This window comes from Anthonomus grandis, chromosome 1, assembly GCF_022605725.1.
Source record: "Anthonomus grandis grandis chromosome 1, icAntGran1.3, whole genome shotgun sequence".
NCBI lineage: Eukaryota > Metazoa > Arthropoda > Insecta > Coleoptera > Curculionidae > Anthonomus > Anthonomus grandis.
This window is the reverse complement of record NC_065546.1, coordinates 1,619,047-1,636,937: the sequence shown is the minus strand read 5'-3', so window position 1 is coordinate 1,636,937 and position 17,891 is coordinate 1,619,047. Positions and strand designations below refer to the sequence as shown.

Here is a 17,891-nt window from a genome sequence, read left to right as displayed (position 1 = left end):
AAGTACTTTTGTTTTCGAGCGAAGTCCTCTAACGTTTTGATAACAGATGCGAAGGTCATTGCAACGACCATGCTGCCGAGACTCCAGATCCCAGATGGATAAGAAAATCCCGATGACCAAGAAAACAGGAAATTACTAAAATCACTATAGGACCTATAAACCTGAAAGAAAATCTCACAAGGAAGAACAGACAGTTTTAAGTGAATCTATATTAAAAGAAAAATTAATAATCAAACTTATTATTCTAAGAACAAGTTATGTTGCCCTTCCTAAATATAGTGTTTATATCAAAACTAAAATCTTATATTATGTTGTTTGGGGGCTAAAAGTTTGCATGAGTACCTTCGAAATAGGCCTATTTATCCAGTTTACAAGATCTATACGGTCTATTTCAATAAAATAACTAATATGTACCTAGTTATTATGAAACTATTCAAAACAAGGGTGTGGTAGTAAAATCTAATGATGAGAGTGGTAACAATGTAATTTTGAGGTTAGTATTTAGTCTAATATACTACAGTAAAGCTAATGAATGTTGACAGGACTTTGATTTACTGGTTAGGTTGTTTTACTGACTGCATGGTTCACTAAACGTCACAAACATTGATCAAACCTGGCTCCAAAAGGGCTGCATGATTGCGATGGGGGACCTGGGTGGATCGGTTTAACAGTGAATGTCAATGTAAATGTTGTGGACGTTACTGGAGTAGATGAGTGGAGATTTCTACCTCTTATAATCGTGGATAAAGACCATACGGGGGGATAAAAGAAAAAGCCAATGGAATTGGCCTTTTCTCGGGAACACAAAACTGGACACTTAAACAAAGAACCTTGAAAAAGTTGGGATTTAACTACACCACTTATAATCCTGCACTATTGCAGTATGGCATTTAGTATCCACAAACTAAAATACCCAAAAGGTGAGTTTTCAACTTTTCATGGGAGTAAAATCGGCAAAAATACCAAGAAACAACCTTCTTCAAAGGCTTGTTCTTCAAGACTCCTCGAGGTCAAAGATTTTCGCGCCAGAAATGGTTTTAGTAGGGATATAGGAGAATGAGCTGGGACCTTATTGGCTAGGATATGACTTCTGACATTAGTGAAATCAAAACAGTTAAAAAAAATTAATGTTATGATTAATAATTTGAGTTTCATCATAAGGGTTGAAAATTATTAATATCAAAAATAGAATTAATACTGAAATGATAACTGTTTATTTTATTAATTTTAGCACCAGAATAACTTAGAAATTGCCTCTTAAAGTTCTATAATCGAGCTATGCTTTCGCTAACATTTTAGATTCATTTTATTTTCTTATTCTTTATGTATCTGACGAAAATAAACTGTAACACAGGGTTGAGTTGGGTTCAAAACATTGAAAAAGAATATTATTGGCTGATTAATAAAAATTGAATAAAAACGACTATTTTCTATGACTTTAAATTAAAAGATCCTCCTCAAAATTATCTCCATCAAAACCTGCAAAAAAAATGTTTTTCGATGTGTTTTTTCATATATAAAAAACGCTGTCCATGCCCTATTTTTTATTCGAGAATTCATATTTCATGGTTTTAAAAAAAAAAAAAAATTTTAAGTGAGTTCAATAATGTACTAAATTACCTTTCATTTTTATTTAGTAAGAATTGTTACTTTCAATCAGACAATAAAATATAAATTATTGGAAAAACACGTCCACGAATGTCATTTAAATATATCTTAATCTTTATAGGTATTTGCATTTCTTTGGCGCCCAACAAGTATGTAACAAAACGAAAATTGCTTTTCGAAGGATACATATTATACATTAAATAAAAACTTTTACAAATTCAATAAAAAAAAACTTGTAAGTTAAATTTAACCAAAATAAATTACATTAAAAAAATACTTTTTTATACAACTTTTTATTTTGACAACGCTTTGATTTACTAGCAACAACTTCTGTGGCACCGAACATGATATATAACTTAATTTTTTAAATTGTTCTTTTGTGTTGTCCCCAATAGCACAATTATTTCATCAAATAAAAAAATAAACAAAAAAAATAAAATAAAATACACTGATTTCATACTCGGCCAGTTTCAGCAAAGCTGTTGCTAACCGAGCAGCTAACTAACAGAGTACTTATATAATATGTGGTATATATACAAAATTAAAAATAGAAAAAGTAAGATTTTGGTATTCTAGGTACTGGCTCTTATCCCACTCTCTGGAAGAGAAGTTTTCTAAAACCCATTTTTGAATCTGGTAGTAGGAATAAAATTTCCAATTATCGGGCTGTGTGTAGCCAATCTGAGTTGTCAAAGCTGCTTGACTGCCTGGTCAGTCATAGGATTGTCTGGAGTTTTAAATCTTTATTTAATCCTGAGCAATTTGGATTTATAAAAGGCAGATCTACTGATGCTAATTTGGTGCTTTATGTCAACTACCTCTACCAACTTGGAGAAGGGACTCAATATCAGGTTGACTCAATATATACAGAATTTTCCAAGGCTTTTGATAGGGTTAACCATGGGGTACTCTTGCAGAAGCTTAGAGCTTTAGGTATTGTGGGGCCTCTTCTTCAGTGGATCTCGGAATTCATCAGAGGTAGAACCCAGATTGTTAATCTTGAAGGTACATGTTCCTCTCAAATTTTGGTGCCATCCGGGGTGCCACAGGGCTCTCACACAGGCCCTGTTTTGTTTTGCCTCTTTTTGATTGATTTAATTTGGAAACTTGAAAATTGTCGTGTGCTAATGTTTGCCGATGATGTGAATCTATTTAGGCCTATCACATTTCTTTCCGATGCTGTGCTCTTGCAAAAAGACCTTAATTTGTTCTTTGATTGGTGCCACTTGAATAAAATGTCCCTTAATATCAATAAGTGCCATAAGATTACTTTTTCTAAGCAATGAAACCCTATTGCTTTTCTTTATAAAATAAATAATGTAGCAATTTGTGTCAAAACAGAGGTTTCTGACTTAGGAATATTTATTGACTCCCTTTTAAAAGTCACATCAATCAGGTGACTGGTAGGGCAATGAAAATGCTGGGTTTTATCCAACGGTCTAAAACTGATTTGTCTTTGTTTACTTTTAGATTACTTTATTGCTCTCTTGTTAGGCCCATTTTGGAGTATGGCTCAATTGTGTGGTCCCCGTCATATAACTGCTACATTGAGCAGATTGAAAAAACTCAAAATAAAATTTTAAGGGGGCTGCTTTTAGATGTGGTTACAGGAGATAGGAGTATTACTATCAGGGATAACCTGAACTTACCCACATTAGAGTCACGAAGAATATTACTCGATGATGCTACTATAGATTGTCCCGAGTTATTGTCTTTTTTTGAACTTAGGGTGCCTTCCAGATTGAATAGACAATCAGAAATATTTTAAGTCTCATTCCACCATACCAATTATGGCATTAATGAGCCAATTACACGAATGGCTCAAAGTGCTAATGGTCTGTCAGGATTACATCTTTTAAGTGGCAGTTAAAAAATATTATTTCATAGGGGCTTTAATTAATTAACTCATCTACACCTTTTATTGATTTATAGATAGTTTTGTATCTGAATATATATGTTTGTATGGGTATGCTATGTAACACTTTTGTAAATGGATTCCGTAAATAAATAAATAAATAAATAAAATAGTAATATATAAATGTGTGTATTTTTGTATCTATTAACCTTTTGTAATAAAATACTATTCTTTAATTAATTAGTAAGTTTCATTTAGAAAGATTTTCAAGGTGATCCTGTTATCTTCATCACTTTTTAAAAACGTTGGACCTTGCACAATATGGCCTAATTAATTTATCGTAGTAGGAGTCAACGGTATATCTAAAGTGTGTTCAATAAGACAATAACTATAAGTAATCTGATACAGTGTGGCCCAAATTGGGTGTTAATGTATGGGTATCTTGGAAATTATAAGAGATAGAAAATTGGTTAAATGGGGAAAGTTGTAGGGCATTTAGTTGCCGAGTTAGTGCCGCTTTCAGAACGATTTTATCTTTTTCCGATTTTGAAATATTTGGAAAAAATCAAAAAGTTGCATTTTTGAAAAAAGGCTGTATTTTTTTATTTCAACGTGTTTTTAAAATCTGTAAAAACCTTATTGGGACAACTTTTTAAGGACAACGCATAATTGAATTCAGTTTTTGTTTTCGACGTTTCGGTCGGTCAACTCCTTTTTTTCTAAATTATTTTTTTTTGCTAAATTAAAAAGATTTTTTTTCCCTTTAAAATGGTGTGTAACAGTTTATGAAAATATTTTTTTCTGTTTACGTCAAAAAATTAAATAATTTTTTTTCGCTGAATTGGCCATGACTTTAATTGAACACATAAATATTATTAGCTTACTAACTTGCTAACTTATACTTTGACTTAATTTCTAAATAAATCAATTAACTATTAGTAACAATAATATTAAATTAAACTGAAATTAGGTATTTTTTGACATTGCCTTTCAAATCAGTTTGAAAATTCTAATCGTCTTGGGTAGTCTGTATCCCTTAAACCTTGAACATTAGAATATACGGATATTTTTTTAAGGACTCTGAATGGTAGTCTTTGGTATATTCATATCAGTTGCAGCTTTTCGAGTCAATATTTTCGGGTTCGCATTAAAATGGTCTAAAATATTTTTATCGCGAGCTTCATTGTCCCTTTGATAATTTTCTGGTGTTGTTATTTCAAAACTTGAGTTAATAAGAACTACTAAATAAGTTAAATCAAATAAATAATATTTTGTAGAATTGTCAGTAAATGACGCTAGATCATTAAACAATAATAATTTGTTTATACGACAAATGGCCTCCGTAGTCATGGCCTCCGCATTCCTTTTTGACGTAAAAATGAAATATTTTCATAAAGTGTTTTTAAAGGGAAAAAAAATCTTTTTAATTTAACAAAAAAACAACATGCCCGCTACAAGAAAAAAAGAAGTTGAAGATGGAATCTTAGGACCGAAACGTCGAAAACAAAAACTAAATTCAGGCATACGTTGTCATTAAAAATTGTCCTAATAATGTTTTTACAGATTTTAAAAATACGTTAAAATAAAAAAAATACAGCCCTTTTTCAAAAATGCATTTTTTTTTTTTCCAAATATTTCAAAATCGGAAAAAGATAAAATCGTTATAAAAGCGGCACCAAATTTATAACTAAATGCCCTACAACTTTCTCCATTTAACCAATTTTCTATCTCTTATAGTTTCCAAGAAACGTGCACTCAATTTGGGCCAGACTGTATAGTAATAACCAAGAAAATAATGAAATTGATGAGTTTGATGCCTCAAATTTTGATCTTAAATTTTTATTTGGGATACTTTTTGATAAAAAGGAGTATTCACGAATTATTAAGAGTCTGGGACTTTTTTAACACTTGGTATTTATTCAGTAATATTTTTGTTTACACCTTAAATGTATGCAAGATATTTTTTCTAAAGTATTAGATAAAAAAAGTTAAAAATATTATTTTAAATTAAATAGTACTAAATTTGTATGATATTTAAAAACATGAGAATTTTACAGATTACCTGTTTACTCTCGTGTTGGCGACACTACCATGATTTTTTTTACTTCTGAACCACTAAAAATTGGCCTTATTTAATTTTATTATACAAAACTCTCACGAGAATTTAAATATAAAATTACGAATTACAGCTATTGCAAGCAGCCCGAGTACTAAATACGTATCACAGAAAACGTGTTGTCTGTCTCTCTCGAATAATTTTGCGTGCATATAATAAGCGATGCCAACTATTCTGGCAAGTAGCAACGTATCGCGTCACGCCTTTATACACTCAATTATTTGGGATTTAAACATCAAACCGAGGTAAGCCGTTTGAAGCCTGTGCAAACATTTAAATAATAAAATTTATCATGAATGAATTTCCAGCTTCGCTAGATATTTAGTTATTTACGTTAGCTTATGTGTGTTACATGCAAATTTAACGCGTTTATTAGCCTGTACTGTATGAATGTTTGTCTAAAAGTTTATGTATAAGTAAAATCTGTATTGTGGTGAGGAATTCATAATGAGTTATTTATTTTATTGGGTATTACATCACTTATAGCAAAAATCAATTTTGACATTTTTATCTCATTAAAAAGAAGAAGAAAATAGACGTATTCACCTATTTAAAAGAAATGTGAACTTAAATCTGTTATGATACCGTTCGATATTTAATTTAAGTTCAATAAGTTTTATTGCAATAATTTACTTAAGGTATAATAGATTTTTTTATATACCTGAGGCTTAATCTATTAATCTCTGAGCTCGTTTCTTCTTTTCAATATCCTAAAAAGGAAAAAAAAGGAGCAAATTTCAAAATTACGTAAACTAAAGGAAAGTGCATATATAATGCTTAGCTACTTGTTCCGTTGATTTTCATAATACATGGATTCCTTTGCTAAAAATAGAGATAGATCGGTGTATTCTCAAAATTAATTAATGATTTAAAATATTTGATATTTATATATTTTTTATCAGTAATTTACATACAGATCACACCCGTTTAATTTCAAAGAAGCAACCTTTTGGTTATCTTTCAAGATAGTTTGTCAAACTATTAATAAACCGTCAAATCATATAAAAAAAGTATTTAAAGTATTTTCGAATTAGGAAGAAATTTTGATGATATTACATAGCTGAAAATTTGCAAGTTAAGTATTTTATTTTTAATTTTATTTAATTTTACTTTAATTACCTTGATAACGGTAGTAGATATAACTACCGAAACGTTAAAAAAGTAGGTCTCTTTGTTTTCATCGTTTTTTAATTTTAATATTCATAACAAATTTAGGTAGGATATTGAAAAGAAGAAACGAGCTCAGAGATTAATAGATTAAACAGCTCCTAGGATATAAAAAAATCTGTATACCTCAAGTAAATGATTGTATTTAAAACGTATTGAATTTAAATTAAATTAAGTATATCGAACGGTATCATTATAGATTTAAGTTCATATTTCTTTTAAATACGCGAATAAGTCTATTTTCTTCTTCTTTTCAATTTTGGAGCCTGTGAGATAAAAATTTTTGCTATAAGTCAAAAGTCAAAGTCAAGAAAGTTAAAAAAAAAATATTTATAAATATAATTACATGAGAAAATAAAATTTGACAATTTTTGGTAAAAGGAACTGCTTCGCGATTATATAAAACCGATAGCGCAATTGCGTGAAACAGGCCTTAACAAGAAAATGACATTACAAACCATCATATTGAAATTTAAGAGAATAGAGGGACACAAAGTCAATGGTCTCAAAAGATGTTTATTTTAAAAAATGATTACACGTGTTTCGCCCTAAGGCATCGTCAGATCTAAAAAAAAACAGAAAGCAACCCTAGTACAAAAACAACAATGCATAGACACAAATTACAGTATAGAGATTTGACTTACCGGTAAAGCTATAGGATTAACGCCACAAACATTCAAGTTAAAACAAAAATAAATACATACAAAATAAAAATAATGTTGACGTTCACATTAATTTCGGTGTCAAAACTAATTAAATAAAAGTAAACAAAACAAGCAGAGTGAGGTTAAGTTGAACGGGAGAACGGAAAAAAAGCAAAACATAAAATAAAAAATAAAAAGTGAAATATGACTTGGTCGAGAAATGAACCAGCGACCATCAGGTTCGTAGGCAAGTGCTTAACTTGCGTTAACTAACGTGCTATCCAGGTCGTGATAAATATTGTTGAAAATTAAATGCGGTTCGAAGGTAAAAACATCATTCACACAAGACAGTACAGGACTCCTTTTTGCCCTTGTGATTTCCATCTTCTCTAATAGGTCAAGCTTCTTTCCCTTGGTGCACTCATGAAGGATTTTTACATTTTTCGGGATGGAGGGAAAGTGTTTTGAGGACAATAAATGACTTGCAAAAGCCGATTTAGTCTCGGTGATTTCGGTATCTTTGTGTTTATTATATTCTCTTAAGTGTTCCTGCACTCTCGTTTTTATTTTCTTTCCAGACTGACCAATGTAAACGGCACTACATTCCCCGCAGTTAAGTGAGTAAACTCCCGATTGGGTTAAGGGTTCTCTTTTATCTTTAATGTTTACGAGCTTTTTAAATAATGTGTTGGAAGTTTTGAATGATATCTGTAAATTATAGTTTTTAAAAAATTTAGCAAATCGGGAGGAGATACTACCAAAGTAAGTGAGGCAATGAAATCTAGAATTTTTAATGCTGGTGTTATGGATTAAATTATAGGAGAGCTTGTATTTATTATAAAATTTGAAATAGATTCTATTAATTATACTTAATGGAAACCCATTATTTATTGCAATCTGTTTAATTGTAGCTAACTCTTTTTGAAAGGCGCTTGCTGATAATGGTATTTTAAATAACCGGTAGAAAAAGGAGTTGAATGCAGCAAATTTATGAGAATACGGGGAATTAGAATCAAACTGGATAATGTTGTCTGTCGAGGAAGGTTTTCTATAAATATCAAAGGTGATTTTGTTGTTATCTCTAGTCAGCAAAAGGTCTAAAAAAGAGAACACTTTTTTGAATTTGAGAATGCCAGTCAGGCTAAACTAGTCCAGCTCTACAGAAGCAACCTCTTCACACGGAAAAATCTGCTGCTGAAAGTATGGTTCCTTCAACAATGCCTTTCGTTCAAGTTGACACCAAGATTTATCAATATCCGTTGCAAAACTTACAACAGATCATCCGAAACCGCTCTTAAGAGTGCCAGGACAATTTGGCTTAAAGAAGAAGTTAAGTGTAATTATAATAAGTTAAACACCTGCAATTCTAAACTTAAATACTTGTATTTTACCCTTACTTTAATGTTTTCTTTTATAGAATTTGTTTATCTAGATTCTAAGTTTAGAGACGAGGTTGAGTCATTCGGGGAGAAAACTTTTCTCAGGCTTGGCAGAAAACTCACTAATTTAAAGTGGGAAAAAACTAAATACATGACCTACGAAGAAAAGCAACGCATAACAGGTAAATGTCATTTTAACTTTCATAAACGCTTTCTAAACCTCTCCGACGTTGTTTTTTCTAAAGAGGAAGAGAATGTGTTAAAACGAAATTTAAAATTTAATTTTTCTCATAATGCTAACATTCAGTGTAGAGAGACGTTAGCAGTAGAGGCCGAAAGCATCATTCAAAACACAGATATTTCTCTGAAAAATATTTTAAGATCAAAGTTAATTACTTTCCTCAATTCGAGCGTTCGTGAGAAAAAACGGGCGAACTGTAATCAGAAAATCCTAAAAACAATTAAAGACAAAATCAGGGTTCACGACTTGATTGTCACGAAGGCAGGTAAAGGTAATTACTTGGTACTCATGAAGCGATGTCATTATATCGAAAAAATTCTGCATTTTTTGAATTCAAATGAGTTTGTACCTATTCCTAGAGACCCAACAGACTCATTTTTTAATAAACTCAAAAATACTTTAGATAACACAGCACTCACTCTCGACTTCTTCCACACTAATAAGTATAAGTATACCCCATGAACCCGAAAACACCTTTACTTTACGGTTTACCCAAGGTCCATAAGACTGGCTATCCTATTCGTCCTGTAGTTTGTTTTTTAGATTCACCTTGCTATTTACTATCCTCGTGGCTTAATAAAGTCTTAAGAGATATTACAGCATTTAATAACATTTACTCCACCAAAAATTCTATAGATTTTGCTGAGACCCTTAAAAATACACCAATATCTGAAAAAACGATATTAATATCTTTAGATGTTAAAAACCTCTTTCCAAGTATACCTTCCAAGGATTGCGTTGATCTTGTCTTGAATTTGTTAAATAAAACCTCCTTACCTAAACTAATTATAGACAACTTAATCACTTTGTTATCGATTGTTCTCGACCAAAATTTTTTTAAATTTAACAATTGTTTCTTCAAACAGACCAATGGGTTGGCGATGGGCTCTTGTCTGTCCCCGTTTTTAAGTGAGATTTTTATGCATAACCTGGAGAGTAGGATAATGTGCAGTACCTTTGCCAAGGACATTGTTTTTTACAAACGGTATGTGGATGATGTCTGTTTGGCGTGGAGTGGGGATGAACTCGGACTGGATAATTTTTTGTATTTTTTAAACTCTCTACATCCTAACATAACTTTTACCTTAGAAAAAGAAAAAGAGGGTAAGCTTCCTTTTTTAGACCTTTTGCTGACTAGAGATAACAACAAAATCACCTTTGATATTTATAGAAAACCTTCCTCGACGGACAACATTATCCACTTTGATTCTAATTCCCATAAATTTTCCAAAAAGATTCATAAATTTGCTGCATTCAACCCTTTTTTCTACCGGTTATTCAAAATACCATTATCAGCAAGCGCCTTTCAAAAAGAGTTAGCTACAATTAAACAGATTGCAGTAAATAATGGGTTTCCATTAAGTATAATTAATAGAATCTATTTCAAATTTTATAATAAATACAAGCTCTCCTATAATTTAATCCATAACACCAGCATTAAAAATTCTAGATTTCATTGCCTCACTTACTTTGGTAGTATCTCCTCCCGATTTGCTAAATTTTTTAAAAACTATAATTTACAGATATCATTCAAAACTTCCAACACATTATTTAAAAAGCTCGTAAACATTAAAGATAAAAGAGAACCCTTAACCCAATCGGGAGTTTACTCACTTAACTGCGGGGAATGTAGTGCCGTTTACATTGGTCAGTCTGGAAGGAAAATAAAAACGAGAGTGCAGGAACACTTAAGAGAATATAATAAACACAAAGATACCGAAATCACCGAGACTAAATCGGCTTTTGCAAGTCATTTATTGTCCTCAAAACACTTTCCCTCCATCCCGAAAAATGTAAAAATCCTTCATGAGTGCACCAAGGGAAAGAAGCTTGACCTATTAGAGAAGATGGAAATCACAAGGGCAAAAAGGAGTCCTGTACTGTCTTGTGTGAATGATGTTTTTACCTTCGAACCGCATTTAATTTTCAACAATATTTATCACGACCTGGATAGCACGTTAGTTAACGCAAGTTAAGCACTTGCCTACGAACCTGATGGTCGCTGGTTCATTTCTCGACCAAGTCATATTTCACTTTTTATTTTTTATTTTATGTTTTGCTTTTTTTCCGTTCTCCCGTTCAACTTAACCTCACTCTGCTTGTTTTGTTTACTTTTATTTAATTAGTTTTGACGCCGAAATTAATGTGAACGTCAACATTATTTTTATTTTGTATGTATTTATTTTTGTTTTAACTTGAATGTTTGTGGCGTTAATCCTATAGCTTTACCGGTAAGTCAAATCTCTATATTGTAATTTGTGTCTATGCATTGTTGTTTTTGTACTAGGGTTGCTTTCTGTTTTTTTTTAGATCTGACGATGCCTTAGGGCGAAACACGTGTAATCATTTTTTAAAATAAACATCTTTTGAGACCATTGACTTTGTGTCCCTCTATTCTCTGAATTTTTATTATCAAGAGGTCTCTTTGAGAAAAATGGACTACTTTTTTGCATCATATTGAAACTGAAAAGATTATAAATAAACACAAAAAAAAATTCCTAATTAACCTAAAAAAGAACAAAACTAAAACTAAAAAGGGCAGAAACTAAAATGGCAAAGCAATTTGGCTGGCATGCGACGACAGACAAAAGAAAACTACAAAAGAAAGATTCAACAGGCCAACTTATCTTTGGTCTTAGTTGATTTTGCAGTTTATGTTAAACATACTACTAGGCATCTCATTGAGAGTCGAGAAGAATTTGCTTAACCTTGGTGTAAAATTTATTAAGTAGCAAATCTTTAATATTATTTGGCAAGTTATTCCACATTGTAACTCCGACAACCGAAAATGACTTGTGGAAGTTACTTGTTCTATGTTGAGGAATTCTAAAACTTCCAGCATTACGAGTATTGTGTAAATGCGAGAGAGTAGTAAATAACTTATTTAAATGAGGGGGTTGACCCCACTTTATTATTTTATATATAAAGGCATATACAGGGTGTCCGGAAAGTTAACGATAATACTGAAAGGGCTGATGGAGCAACTCATAAGTACCCAGAAGAACATAAAATGACCTCAGTAAAAAATCGATGGTTTTCTAGATATTGGCACTTTAGTGGAAGTCACCGAAATCCTACTCTTGGATCAGATTTTCGATTGTAACGCCTTAAAAATATATATTTTTTAGAATCTCTTTTTAGCTATACAATACTGAATAGCCATTTTACTCATCAAAGACAAACATTAAACTAAACGGCCAAAAAATTGATTAAGAAATCTATTCTAAAATAAAGTATTACTTTTTTCCCAGAGGCCGACCTATTGAAAAATTGAAGTATAAAGACCTTCAAGGATTTCTGTGCTATATACCCCCAATCGCCCATGAATTTTATAATAATTTGACAACCAGTGAGAATTCTGTTGATAAAGATATTGTGACACAAGAACAAGACGTTGAGGCTCAAGTGCTATAATTTTTTTTTTTTTTTAATAATAATTTTAAAGGGCAGAGTGGCCCAACTGGTTTTTTTTTACAGCAAAAGAATGTTTTTTGAAATTATTTTGTTCCAATATAATGTTATGTGCCATATTATTATTATTAAAGTGGTAAACTTAGAATAAATAAATCTTTTACGATACAAATTTCCGTTTGACTTTTTATAAAAAAATTTAATGTCAATTATCTCAAAACTCCTTTTTTGCACTTGGGCCACTCTGCTCCTGAGCGGCTCATTTACAAATTCATCGAATCCAGTATTAAGGGACCGAATATTGAGATGACCACATAAAAACGTATTATTGGATTTTAATAATTGATGCGTATTTAGACCAAAACTGACCATTTCCGCCATTATCATCCATTATAGATAGTTGTGCAACCGCTTTATCTAAAGTGACTGATGATATTTTTAAGAAACTTTAAATTAATTAAGCTACGGTGTTGGTTCTCTTAGATTTTTCTAAAGCCTTTGACATGGTAAATTACAGAATATTACTGGCTATATTAGAATATATGGGTTTTGCTGAGTCTGCGTTGGCATTGGTGTCTCCTTTTTTGTTTAATCGAAAACAAAGAGTAGTGCTTAATAACAATAAATCAAATGCACTGGATGTTACCTCTGGGGTACCCCAAGGTAGCATTCTTGGTTTTTTGTTTTATACTCTTTATACTTCACAAATTACTAAAAAAAATTTTACACTGTAAGCACCATTGCTATGCAGATGACACCCAGCTATTTTATTCATTTCATCACATTAATGTTGTCCAAGCTAATCAATATATAAATGAGGATTTAAATATCTTAAATATAGAAACTCAAAAATTACTTCTAAAGATTAACCCCACTAAATCAGCAGCTATTCTTTCTTGTAGTGACAATCATCGAACTAATATTTTAAATAATTTAAATGTACACCTTAATAACAATATAATAAGTTTTAAAAACTCTGCAAAAAATCTTGGACTAGTAATGGACTATAAACTTAGATTCAAAGAACATGTTACCCTTAAACTAAAAAATGGATATTCTGCCTTAAAAACAATATATCGTCAAAGACATTTTTTAAGCTCAAGTATCAAAAAACTGCTCTGTGATGCTTTAGAACTATCACCGTTAAATTTTTGCGACACAATTTATGGACCATGTCTCGATAACTCCGACTCAGGTAAAATTCAAAAACTTCGAAACTCTTGCTTAAGACTTATATTTGGTATAAGAAGACGGCAACATATTTCTTATAAATTAAAAGAAGCAGGTTGGCTAAATATGCACAATAGACGAATATTACATATTTTATGTTTTTCTTACAAAATTCTTAAATCAAAAACTCCGCCTTACTTACTTGAAAAGCTTACCTATCGTACTGATGTGCATAATCTTAATATAAGACGTAAAAATCTTTTAACAATTCCTTGCCATAGCAAAGAACTCTTTAAGCGATCCTTTTCTTATGTCGTACCAAATTTGATTAATAAGTTCAAAATAATTAATTTTACTGTCACTGAAAAAACTTTTAAATTAAAAACCAAGCTTCTTCTTTTAAATCAAACTTAATTTTTCTTGATTGCCTTTCTTTATTAAAATACTACGCACATGCTAATTAACTGAATGTAACGTAAAATATTCTATTAACATTTATTATTCAAAAATTAACTGATAAAAAAAAAACGAAGAAAAAAAAAGAATTTTTTTCATTCCGTTTCATCCATTTTCCCCCTGCTGCTTTTACCCCTCATAAGTATATGCCTACCTATGTGTTTTTTTTTTTGGTTTGTCTATAAGAATTGTTTTTTTTTTCTCTCACTTCTTCTATTATAAGCCTTAACAGAATCCAGGAAGTTGTTTCCTTCTTTTCTGGAAGTCTGAATGCATGGCTTTTTAGTTGCCTTACTTGTGTTAACTAAATTCTTTATATAACCTGTTGTTTTTATTTAATATGCTCTCTTTGTTTAATATTCTAATGTTCAATTCCATGTATATAATCATTTTACCTTTTGTAATTATGCTTTTTTTTGTATTGGTGGCTAATAAACGTCTTATTATTATTATTATCATTATTATTATTACAAAAATCAAGATTGTTCCTATTACCCTCCATCAGCATCCCACGCCAATGCTAGGATAAAACTAAGAATAACATTTAAAAAAAAATGCCACCACACATAAAACTATGCTAGGCTAATAAGATAAAAAATAAACAAAAATGAAAGTAAATCCCTAATAGAGTCGTGTATTCCAGATATAAATTTAGTTTGTATATAACCCATTAAAAATGTTAAGCTTCAACCTTATAAACTAGTAACTGTATTTAATTTTCTTTTCAACAACAGCCTTCTTACTATGCTATTACGGATTGAGAAAAAGAAAATTAATTGGCTTCTGCCAAAAAATTTAAAAATAAAGTAAATAAACAATAGCATTATTCTATCAGACCTGAAATGTGTTTTTATTTTAGAAACAAATTTAAAAAAAAAATGTCACATTATTAATTCATTCTAAGATTTAACAAAAAAACATATCAGACCAAAAATAAATTAAGTTATAGAAAATTAATCGCAAGAGCACTCTTACACTGTGCCTTTTTTTAGATTAAATGTTCATGGTAGATTTAAAAGGAAAAATCAAAACAAATAAGAATTAACAGCTCATAGCCGAATAATATTTTATATAATAGGTAAAGACGTAATAAAATAAGTAACTCAGTTTATGTATAGGCGATTATTTATTTATTTTAAGAATATGTACAACAATTATTGTACGATGACAGAAGATTATCATTGTTTAGAGAAATCTTGAATAGTAAAAAGGATATGAACGTTAAATAGGTACCTGTGTTTAAATTGTTTAGTATTCAGCATTAATGTGACGTAGTCCTAATACGTCAACACGTAAAAGTGATATGTAAAAATAGTGGAAACTTCAAAAACTAATGTTTGTTTCTATAAAATAAGGAATTTACGAGTATGCATTAAAAAGTCTATAATATAATGATTATTTCATTATTAAATAAATTATTAATATTTTTCTTTAAAAATCTTTTTGGGATTTTTATCACGTATAACATGCCACAACGACAGATAGAAAAAACATGTATCAAAAACAAATAAAACAGTTATATAAAACCCGTTTAATTTGGCAGCTATATGATCAAAATAAATATTACGACCAATATTCGTAAACACATTTACGGCCAATATAAATGAAATACCATAAAGTTTCATATTTATAGGGCATATTGGAATTAAAGGACAACAAAGTGGTCAAGTTTATTACCGGAGTGATCGATTGAATATTACCGCGTATTAGTACTAAAAAAAAACTGTATATATGTATATACTTTTTACGCCAATTTAACGCATAATTTTTGTTGTTAAATAGTCATTATTTTCAGTAGAATAATTATCGAAAGTTTCATAAAAATATAAAATTTATGACAACAGTACAAATGTAATCAAGAAACTAGCAAAGTGGAACAAAGAAACACGATGGTTAACAAAGCCAATCTTCAATATAGATCGACCTTAAAGACTTTAAAAAATTAAATTGAATAACTTACCATGTTGAAAAAGATTCGTAATCATAACTTTCGTAATTTCCATTATACGCGTCGTTACTATTATGGGTTTGGTACTCGTAAGGTTGCCACAATAACGAGCTTAAAGCTTCCTCCACATTTTGGTGAAAGCTGTTGCGGTTCTTCTGTTTTTCTTTCGAATAATCGTCGTGTAGTTCTTGGTGTAAGCTATGGGTGGCAGTAGATGGTTCGTTTTTGTTATCTACAATTAATAAATGCCCTGGATATTAAAAAAAATGATAATATTTGACAAGAATGAAATTAAAAATTAATATAGACTTACAGCCTAAATAAGTAATTGAAGACTTCAAAGAATAACTAACTACGTTTAACTACTTAGAAGCTACTAGATATTTTAGAAAATTTAGAGTTTTCATGCCAAAAAAACCGAATCTATAAAAATTATTTACTTAAATAATTTAAAGGTTCAAATTGATCTTTAGGCCCATTTGTCAAAACAACAAGTGGAACCAAGCTCAATTCAACTATTCATTATATCATGGTGTATCCAAATTTAGAATGAAAAGGATATTCAGAAATCAGTCAAAGAGTATCATGAACTACGTTAAAATAATTCGGAACACAAAACGATAAATGAATTAGTTGAAAATTATACTTCAAACCTATTAAAGCTTACATAAAACTTTCATTGTTGATTTTTCAAGTGAAAATCACTTAAAACTCAGCTGGATGATACAGATGTACTACAGAATGATTTAACAGTCACGTTCTATACTTAAGATCTTGCCATGGAAAAAAATTGCGGTTATATTATGCACGGAATAACTATAGAAACTCATCCATAAAGCCTTCCTGATACTTGTAAAGATGGAAAACCTGAAAAATAAGTATGGCCTTTTCTATCTTTTATGAGGCACAAACTCAGATATTTTATATACAAGTTGAGACATTTATTTTAACTGCATGTAAGACTCGCCAAAGGGAGTTGATACACCAAAAATCACGCATATAAAAGAGATAGTAAAACATTAAAAATATGAAAAAATAAGAATGTTAATAAACAAATGTTTTGATATTCTCGGAGAATGCCATGTAAATTTTTACCGTTTTTTGTTTACTGCTCCTACCATTTACCAAAATTTGTGTTATTGTGTGGTTTTTAGTACGAATCTTTTGTCCGATCAGTTGTCTCAGTTTTTTAATAGTGTGTATTCTATTGGTCCAATTATTTTATGTGAAAAAATGGCCCTTAAGTAAGAAACTAATGAACTAGTGGACATTATAATACTTCTTTAGAGAGTATCACGTATGTTTGTAAGTTTAGTTACTAAACTTCAGGGCATTTAGAGAAGACTTAAAAATGGTCGCAGACGACCAAACAATGAATACTAGAGCTATAGCAGCTTAAGTTGAAATTTGTCATAGTAAAGCATGGAAAACAATACAAAAACAGTATGCGAGTCGTATTTTTCTAATGGCTTTTAGAATAGTGCGACAGAAGTGAATATTTTACGAGATTAAATTTGTATACGGACGAGGCTACATTTACATGTGATGAGATGTAAAATTTCATTGCATGTATATGCATGTAATTTATAATCATGTTTGGGCAGTAAAAAACAGCATGCTGAAAAAAGATCTAATTTTCCAGATAGATATACATTAACTGTTTAAGCTCAATTCATTTAAATTAGCAAGAAAATAGTAAAGAATCTCGAATAATTATCTTAATCGTTTGTTTAATTATTCGTTTTGTTGTAGATATTAGGTGGAATGCATAAAAAGTAGTAGATGCTAATGCTTCGCTAAAAAGTATTTACTTTATAGCATTTGCTTTTACATAAAAGTATCTACTTCGCTTATGAAGTAAATACTACACTGTACGGCCCAACAGAAGTACCTACT

The 17,891-nt window shown here is 30.5% G+C and overlaps 1 protein-coding gene across 1 annotated transcript in view; it reads right to left on the bottom strand.

The window, feature by feature from the left end:
• The window catches only part of LOC126743950 (uncharacterized), a 282,046-nt gene that overhangs the window by 179,255 nt on the left and 84,900 nt on the right, over positions 1-17,891 (bottom strand). The window contains exon 4 of the mRNA XM_050451243.1: positions 16,008-16,227. Coding sequence (XP_050307200.1) covers positions 16,008-16,227 — 220 coding nt within the window. The remainder of the gene's footprint in view (positions 1-16,007; positions 16,228-17,891) is intronic.